Raw genomic sequence first — 10,049 nt, 5'->3', positions numbered from 1 at the left:
AAGAAAAAGAAAAAGAAAAAGAAAGAACCAAAAACGAAAAACGAAAAATAGTAAGCAATATGACGACAATTCTTGTTCACTGACCACGATTATCATTCTCAATGATCGTATTTTCGTTCTCACAACGATGAAAGGCGCACCGACCCAGCCCACAGACAACTTCAACCCCATGGCCTACTCACCTACCCTTCTTTCTTTTTTTTTTCTTTTTTTTTCTCGTCGCATGTGCTTTCTCTCACCCGTCTTTTAAGATCGAGCTCAAGATAGAGGGTTCGCTAATATATAGTTTAATAGTTTTTTTTTTTCTTTTCTCTTTTTGTAATAACCAACATAGTAGGTTGTTTCGATCGTAAGCCGTTACCACGATAATGTACATATATATATATGTATGCAAGAAACGGAAAATTAGAATCGAAAATTTATTCTTCTTTTTTTTTTTCATTTCTTTTTTCTTTTTTTCTTTCTTTCCGTCGTTAGAACGAAGTCGCGTGGGAACGTAGTTATATATACATTATGTATGTAGTACCTCGCGATAATAAAACGATCGAATCTCGAAAGTACGAAGATTACGATCTTCTCTAGCAAAGAATCAATAATAGAAGCCCCATCACCCGGACGTGTTTGAAACGCGCGATTATATTTTAAAATGTATAATATTATTTCTAATTGCTAAAGCCTTTTTACACGACACGTATACCTGTATTTCTTTCATTTATCATAAAATTCGTCTCTCCACGTTTCTGACCACTCCATCTTGTAGGAGAGAGTATCTTTTACTTTTTTTTTATTTTTTTTTTTTCGTTATCTTTTTTTTTCTTTTTGTTAATTTTTTTCCTTCTTTCTTTCGTAACTTCGAATAAAAAAATTCGTTCGTGTCGTTTGTGTATGTACACGTCGATGCGAGACCGACACGACGCATTTTCTTGCTTCTCGGCTCTCTCGACGACTTACCGGTGATGTTGTCGCAGAGTATCCGAGAAGTAATGATCCTTCCGTAAGGATTGAAAAGGTTCTCCAGATCCTGCTGCGTCATGTTCTTCGGCAGGCCGCTCACATAAAGGTTCGCACCTTTGATGGCTTCGCTGCTCGGTCTCGCGTACGATACCTGACAAGAATGTGAATTGAATTAATAAATAATAAAAAAAGAGCAGATATATAAAAATGTAATATCTATCCTTATACGGAAACGAATAGGTACATTAAGTAATAAAAATGTATTCTCTAGACTGACCTTGATAGTTTTATTCTGCAGACGAAGACCATTGAGCGTGTTTATGGCCTTCTCAGCATCTTCAGGCCGGTGATAGTTGACAAAGCCATATCCCAAACTCTGACCTGTAAATCGAGAATAAACATTATGTATGAACATTATTAAAGAACATAACTCAAAGAAAAATAGATAGAAAGAGAGAGAGAGAGAGAGGGGGGGGACCATAAGAATACTATAAATGTAGAAAGATCCAATAATCATTCATCTTAAATAATATCATTAGTTTTTGGTGAGAGTTAAAGAAAAATTTATTTAGTAATACTCGGAGCAATAAAACTATCGTTACAACCATATAACGCCTCTTTCTGTACTATTCGTGTCCTGTTAAATGAATTTTTTATTCTTATAGAAAATATTTAAGGTGATAATTATTGATTCATTCTCTCTCTCTCTATATATATATAAGATTTTCATTATAAATATATACATATATATATATATGTATGTATATAAAATAATTATTGATTTATTCTCTCTATATATACATATGTGTGTGTGTGTGTGTGTGTCGAACGCAAAAAGAAGACGCAAAAATTCGAGATGATATCCCACCCCCTCCCCGGTTTGATACGGCCCTGCAATTTTACAAGCAGTGAGGTCAAGCATAAAGCGGCAAAGCTTCAAACCAAATGACGCCCCCGCTCTTTACGTGCCGAAAATAGAGGCGCAACACGTCTACGCACGTGCTCATCTTTATCTATCCATCTATCCATCTATCTATCCATCTATCTATCTATCTATCTATCTATCTATCCATCCATCCATCCATCTATCCATCCATCTATCAATCTATTTTCCTCTCTACCTCTCGTACATCTTATTTTATCATTGCACAATATATATTTATTTCGTTTCTCTCTCTCTCTCTTTCTCTCTATCGTATAAACGTGTGATATAAAATTTTACTCGCTCGCGTATAACCTTCTTCCTCACATATCCATCGAACGAGCGCGCGCGAACAACCACGCTGCTTACCACCACCCTGACATAATAGCCACTATTCGTGGAAGAGGATTTATACAACGTATTCGCGTATTTATAATCGTCCAAGTTTATAAACCGTGCCGCCCTTCTCTCTCTATCTATTTCTTTCTCTTTCTCGCTACTAGAGAATACTCGATAATTTGCGTGTGCTATGCGAGCGCGCGAGCGTGCCTTGTGTGCGTGTGTCTCTTGACGGCCCAAATTACGTCATCACTTCGCAACGACGACGATCTTACGTCTTCTCTTTTCGTTTTCTTTTTTTGTCTCTCTCTCTCTCTCTCTCTCTCTCTCTCTCTCTCTCTCTCTCTCACGAACTTTTCTTTATTCGTACGATAAGCAAAAAGTATAACAGTGTAAGGAGAAAGCTCTTCCGTAATATCGACGATCGTTTTACTACGGCACAGTGTGAAAACGTACGAAACGATTCATTTTGGGGAATAAGTTTATTTGCATAGTACGCGAATAGGAGAAGTCTAGTGATTTTTCGCCATAGCTACGAACGCCCACGCGGTTGTTAAACCGGTAGACCGTCTACTAGTTATAATCGATAAAGTTTCAACCGAATCGATCTTATCGTGAGAATCCGATTAGAGAACGTAGAATAACAGCTGTTAGTGACAGGTGTTCTTCTCTCTCTTTCTCTCTCTCTTTATATATATATATATATATATATATATATAAATATATATATATATACATATCACATACATATATATATATATACTGATTTCTAATCCATCGTCTAACTCTAACATTCGTGTAACTAGTAGCACACGGCTCGTTGTTATTCCAACGATTCCAAAGAAACTAACACGTGAAACTAGCACATACTGATATATATGTAAATACACTGTGCAATATATTTTTATTATAGTAATTGTAAAACTAGCCTAAGTGAAAAATCGAAAGAAATTAATTATATTTTGTATTACATTAACCTATGATAATGTTAATGATCTATGGAATAAATATATGTGCCTGTGTATGTCTGTATATATATGTGTTTCATAATCATCGATTCATTTAAGTTTCTTACCGGTAAGTTTATCGCGGATAAGTTTGCAGCTTTCGACTTCGCCTATACTGGAGAAGAGAGAACGGATTTCATCCTGCGTCATACTTTGAGGCAAATAATTTACGATGAGATTCGTCTTCGACTCCTCCTGCGATGTCTGTCCGAGGGTGGATCCTCCATTTTGTTGTACGACAGTGTCCATTCCGTTCGCCATCATTGCAATCCTCTGAGGGGTCGTCGCTAACTACGTACGAAATCTAAAAAATAGAGAAAGCAGAAAAATTCAAATCGATTATTCAAAATGTCCGATCGATCGATCTTGCGACTTCCTATAAAACGATTTCATATAAATATATATATTTATATATATATACATACACGTACACACGCACACGCATATATATATATATATATATATATATATATATATATATTACTTTCAAATCCTCTTTTCATTGTCACTGTTGAAACCTTTCTCTAATCGTGCGATTGTTGTTAATAAAATTATTCATAAATCATCAATCTATCTAATTAGTGACATACTTGCGAGTCGATATCGACGGGTTATTCGTTAATTAACATGAACAAAAGTTTTTATTAAGTCTTAGGACTCTTTTGTTTTAACTCTTTGATTTGAAAAGAAAAAAAAAAAAGAAGAAACAAGAGATGTGATAAAAAGTTTCCTTAAATTTTTGAAGATATTAAAATCGAAGCTTCTTCGAGTAACGTTGTCGATTATATGACAACACGTTGAAGAAGAAGTTGAAGAAGAATAAGAATAAGAAGAAGAATACGAGTATACAACGAGCATCGCGTAGCAATGCTGAAAGAAAAACGTAGAATTAGATATAAACACGAACAGAAGGAAAAGGAGAAAAGAAAGTATGAGAATATTCGACGACGACGACGACAACGATGACAACTTAGACGACGACGACGACGACGAGGCAATCCACGAAGGACGAGAAAACAACAAGTTAGCTATGTAACCAAAACACGAACACACGGATGCAGAAAGTCGCTTATTAGATACCGTCGTGCGTTGCTATTCTCGTTTTTGCCCTCAGCAAAACATAGCTAGAACAACAAAGAATATATATATATATATATATAATACATAAAATACCATATATTATATATAATAGAATATTTTATGTATGTATATATTGTATATATAATTATACATGTATGAAGGAGAACGATCTTCGAGAATATCGATACACGAACATGTATTCTTAGATATTAATTTCTAATGTACCAAATGAAAATATATGACTATACTCACTCAAAGTAATTTCATATTTATTTAATGTAATAAACGAAAATGATATGAGTTTCGTTTGACGAGTATACGTGTCAGTAGCAGCGAACATTCCATTCGAAAGTACATACTTTCAACTAAAATAAATATATATGTATCTCATTTCAATATGTTTATTTTCTTTACTTTATTCTTTGTATTATATATGTATGGATGTAGGTATATATGTATGTGTACATGGAAACTAATGGAATGTTGTTTTGTTTGGCTATAGTTATACCGAATCATTCTGCGTGCAAAGTTTTCTTTTTTTTTCGGGCATTTAAAGGTCATATTGGTAAACTCTTGGAATAATTCTATATGTAAAGAACATCGATTATAGGATCTTCTTACTTACTTGAAATAGAAAAGAAGATCGAAAATAGATATTATTTTTAAACAATTATTTTCTGATAATATAAGTACACAATGTTAATATATTGATCTTTAATAATTATTCAAATATTATAGTATTTATTATTACGAATAATAATTGATAATTATATATATATATATATATATATATATATATATACACGCACATAATTATCAACGTGAAATTGATAATTGACAATTATTAATAATTATTGATAATTATTGAAAACCATTATAACTATAGAGCTTATACAACCATTGTAACTATAGAGCTTATACAACCGTTGTAACTATAGAGCTTATACAACCGTCTATTCAAATTTTGCATCGAAGGATATCGATTTTCAGATTAAGATACCCGTAAGTAACGTTTGTCTTCTACAATGAATAATGGTGGGTGAAGAAAGACAAAGAAAATAAATAAAAAATAATTAAAACAGAAGTACGATTTCAATCCAGCTCGACAATGACTTCCAGAGAAACGGAGAACGTAAAGAACAAGCTGTATTGACGGTTAAAAGAAGTCGGAGAAAAAGGCCCAATAGGAGCCCGGATAATTTAAAGGGGCAACGAACCCCGTCGACGTTTAAAGGGCTGGCCTCTCCCTCATGTAACCACTCCGCCCTTTCTACTACTACCACCACTGTCACTACCATACCATCAGGGTCTTCGTACGTACTACAGAAACAACATATCTATAGGGTGTTGAATAAGTATCGATTAATAATAATAATAATTTAAAAAAAAAATCACTTAGAAAATCCAATAATTGAGACTATTGAACATACTATTCATAGATACGATTATCTCAAGATAAGGGCGAACGTATATATAAATTTATAAAAAAGAAATGCATGTATACGTACGTGTACGTGCATACGTAAATATACATTATAAATCTAACACAACCTATACTAACAATGTTCGTGTATATATATATATATATATATATATATATATATATACACACACACACACAAACGAAATACATCTTAGCTAACGCGAAAAATAATTAATGTCGGCCTTACACCACCGTTTACCATCTACTCAAGATAAATAAGTAATGAAAAGGGTACGCGCGTCAGATGTCCTCATTAGCGAGCCTACGAGAAGAAACAAAAAAAGAGAGAGAGAGATAGAAAGAAAGACACAATTAATTCGTAGAACTTTTATCACGGGGAGACACCCGGTAGATGTAGTAAGAGAAAAGGATTTAGTTGGTTGGGGTTGAGCAGGAAAGAGAGGTGGAGAATAAGGGAGAAGGAAAGAGAACGAATGAAAGAGATGGTAAGTAGAGAGGGAAGGAATTACGCAGTGGTTGGTCCTATATATAGCAGTGTTTCCCAAACTTTCATTATTCGCATGCTCCATTTTAAACATTTTAACAACACTGACTTATCCCTCCACGGATAAAGACAGCGCGAAAAAAAATCTTAATTAAAGTTCGCCATCTAAGAGAGAACAAAACAAAAAAAAAAGAACAAAGAAAAAGCGTAATTATAAAAATATTTATCGTTGTAAAGAATTAAAGAGAGACTTTTAAAATAATTGTTTTGCGACAATTATAAGAAAAGAAATTTAAAAAAAAAAAGAAAAAAGAAAGAAAAATAAAAAAATTAAAATCGACACGTTGACTATCATGCGAAGTATGCAGAAAATCTTATTATCGAATCAATCATACCGTAAAAAGAACGAAATATATAAACGCAATGCGCTTTTATCGAGAGGCAACAAAGTTAAGATACATATGTTTATTCGATGAACTGTTTTAAAGGTCTCCAAAACACACATCGACGTAAGACGTAAATAAACCGTAAGAATATCAACCTCACAAAATTTTATCACCGCTACGGCTTAAGTCTTATAGTCGAAACATGTACAAGAGTCAGACTCTGATTAGTGGATTTTTTACGACTTACGTATTACCTTTTACGTGTCTATAGATCTTAAGTATACCTAAAGTAATAGCGTTAGGTACGAAGATAGCGTATTCAGACGAAGCAACCTTTGTTCTAAGCAGGTTTCCTAAAATAAGATAAAACTCAATATAATTATCTACAGATGTTGAGTATTCAATTTTGAGTATTTTGTGGTTTCTAATATTTTCTAATATTCAGAAGGAAGGATATCGATGATTCTAAATAAACAAAAAGAGAAAAAGAGATTTTCAAATGTGGTCAATTTTTTAAATAATATTTATATCATTTTCCTTTATAATTATAATGTGAAAGAAAGAAAAGTAAATTAAAATTTGTTGATTGGATAGTAGCAAGAAAAAAATCTATTATAAAGTTCGTGAAAATTTACAAAGTAGCAATTGTAGTAGTAGTAGCGATTACGGAAAATCCAATTTTCCAATTTAGAAAAAAAAAAAAACAAATAGAATTATGTATATCGTCCGATTCTGATTCGGATATTGATAAATGTGACAATAGCGAGAGAGAATAATGTCGAGATACGAATTTTACAAGAATAGACTATTCACGAATAAATCGAAATCGATATAATGTCGAAGATAATGCAGATGTGAGGTCAAAGAAATAAAAAAAAATTTAATTAACGATGCAACAATCAAATACATTCGAACGTGAAATTTTGGTAATGTGATGTGCCGAAAGGAACTTTGAGAGTAAAAATGATATGGAATGCGTACGAAATAGACATTTCTTATGTAGCGTTCTCTTGCGCGACATATCAATTTAACCGGTGTTACCGGACTTTACGTAAACCCGTGTATATATAAAACCGTCACACCCGTATATTCGGTTGACGTGGCCAATTCGAACTTTGCCTGTCACCCAAAATCGGGTAATATAGGCCGGTCAATGCGTTAAAAAAAGAAAAGTCTTATACATAATACATCATGAGGGTTAAAGAAGGTTTTGGGAGGAGGGGATTGGGCAGTGAACTTCTCGTTGAGAGACACTGCTATATAGGGTGTGTTACATATAAGAGAGAGAGAAACGAGTATGTATACACAGCTGCTACGGTCATCATATATACATCATACATATATACATATATATATATATATATGTATATGTATATATCAGCCGGCACGAGCCACCTAGGTATATTTTAATTCCCTCTTTCTCTCCCTTTCTTTTTCTATCCTTTTTGCATCGCCGTCATAACTTCCCTTCGGTCTCTCCTACCGTCCAGCCCCTTTCCCTTCCCCTTCCTCCTCCCTACCCCCCTCGACCCACCTCGATCGCTCTTCACTGCCTCGCGAACAACGTACGCGGCCATCAGCTGTCCTTAGGGTCCCTTCATATGGAACTCGCGTAAATATATGGACGCACGCAGCCAAACGCAGACAAGCGAGTCAAAGCAGTCACCATTACTACTACTACTACTACTACTCTACTACTACAATACTACTACTACTCCACCCCACCACCACCACCACACGTTGGTGGGCACCCCAAACGAGCTGTCCACGGTGTCCTGGGGGTAATAGATAGATAGGTTTCTATTATATTCGTCAGAGGGCAATGGCGATTCCCATGGTGTTTTATGAAGGTTCTCAAACTGTTCTGAGAGAACTCTGTCATATAATAATTTGAATAAAATGGGAACATTTTTAAACTCGTACTTGAAAAAGTTGGGACGGGGAAAGAAGAAAAAGAAAATATTTTTTTTTCCCTTTCACGATCGACAAAAGTAATTTAGTTTTGGATGAAATTGAGAACCACTGACAGACGGGGCACTGACTAGGATCTCCTCAACATACGGCGAAATGAAAAGCGGTAAAGAGCAAAAGCGATATGAAAGAGAGTCCGTATTGTACTTGCTCGATGGGCAATTGTGTGTGTGTGTGTGTCGCGTTTTTTTCTCCCCCTCTTTCTCTACTCTCTCACACTCTTTTTTAACAGGAAGAAAACCGATATGGAACGACCGAAAGGATAATAAGATCGTTTCGTACGTGATAATATTATTTTTGTCGAAAACTGCATTGGAAAAAAAGAAATAATTTTAAGGTAAATCAAATCGTCGGGAAGAATAAACTTCTTAATTGCTCTATATTCGTCGAATATAGAGGATTAAGTTAAAAATAAAGAGAATATGAGAAGATAATATAAAAAGCAAAAAGCTATAATAAAAGGGTATCAAAGGATTAGCCCTGGTGAATCTAATCGGAATCGTGCCACCTACATCATCAGTGTTCACGATAATATTCGTTCGAAAAACATAGGAGTAGAGCAAACAGAAGTTAAAGTTCGTTTAGATCGATCGAAATTTCAATCGGCCGACATAGATACATATATACATACATACATAGTTCTGTAAAAAAAAGTGATAGGTTGTTATTATTATGTTCGTATAACTCTAATTATGGGAAACACGGGAGGAAGTTAAGTGACACACCGCAGGTGGTTTAAACGACGTAGCAACGTTTTCTTCCTAACTAACATGTTGTTACGATGAAAGGCATATAAAGGAGAGAGGGAGAGAGAGAAAGAAGAAACGTATTTACACAAATAAGGAAAAAAGAATAAATAAAAAGAAAACGGAAAAAAAATAAAAATAAAAATAGAAAGGTCGACATGTGCGTGCGTAGGAGTATTCGCGTGGTGAAAAATGTAATATGTGTATACATGTGTATATATATATATATATATGTATGTATGTATGTATGTATATATATCTATGGGTAAGTTTTATCATGGCACCGCATCTTTGTCGTTATCGATCGACGCGAGCGCGCACTCACCAACGACGCGCGTATTTTAGGACTCCTCCACAATGGAGGCCGGAAGAGATAGATAGATAGATAGATAGATAGATAGATAGATAGATAGATAGATAGATAGATAGATAGATAAAGAGAAAGAAAGAGATAGAGAGAGAGAGAGACGATATACACACCATAAGGAATTATCATAGTTCGTTGCTCTGACTTCAAAATGGCGACTTTTCGGCATGAATACGGTAGCATCGTTTTGTTTATCCAGCGTAACAACAACGAAATACACGCATGTATACGTGTACACGTATACGTACACATATGCGCAAGTTTATGCAAGGGGTTGCAACCCCGTTTGGGGCGTACAACGAACGACGGACGACGACGTCGTATTCCACACTCCGTCAGAATTCAAACG

General features: G+C 34.6%; 1 protein-coding gene across 23 annotated transcripts in view; it reads right to left on the bottom strand.

Moving 5' to 3' along the window:
• Positions 1–10,049, bottom strand: part of LOC122630134 (ELAV-like protein 1) — a 42,343-nt gene that overhangs the window by 12,519 nt on the left and 19,775 nt on the right. For all 23 annotated transcript variants that reach the window (XM_043814292.1, XM_043814294.1, XM_043814293.1 and 20 more), the window contains 3 exons: positions 3,291–3,526; positions 1,232–1,335; positions 952–1,105 (listed from right to left, as the gene is read on the bottom strand). In XM_043814292.1, the coding sequence (XP_043670227.1) occupies positions 952–1,105; positions 1,232–1,335; positions 3,291–3,486 (454 nt within the window). In that variant the 5' untranslated portion in view covers positions 3,487–3,526. The remainder of the gene's footprint in view (positions 1–951; positions 1,106–1,231; positions 1,336–3,290; positions 3,527–10,049) is intronic.

The sequence above is a fragment of the Vespula pensylvanica genome, chromosome 6, assembly GCF_014466175.1.
Source record: "Vespula pensylvanica isolate Volc-1 chromosome 6, ASM1446617v1, whole genome shotgun sequence".
Lineage (NCBI taxonomy): Eukaryota > Metazoa > Arthropoda > Insecta > Hymenoptera > Vespidae > Vespula > Vespula pensylvanica.
Note: the sequence above shows the minus strand (reverse complement) of the source record. Positions and strands in the feature narration are given on the sequence as shown.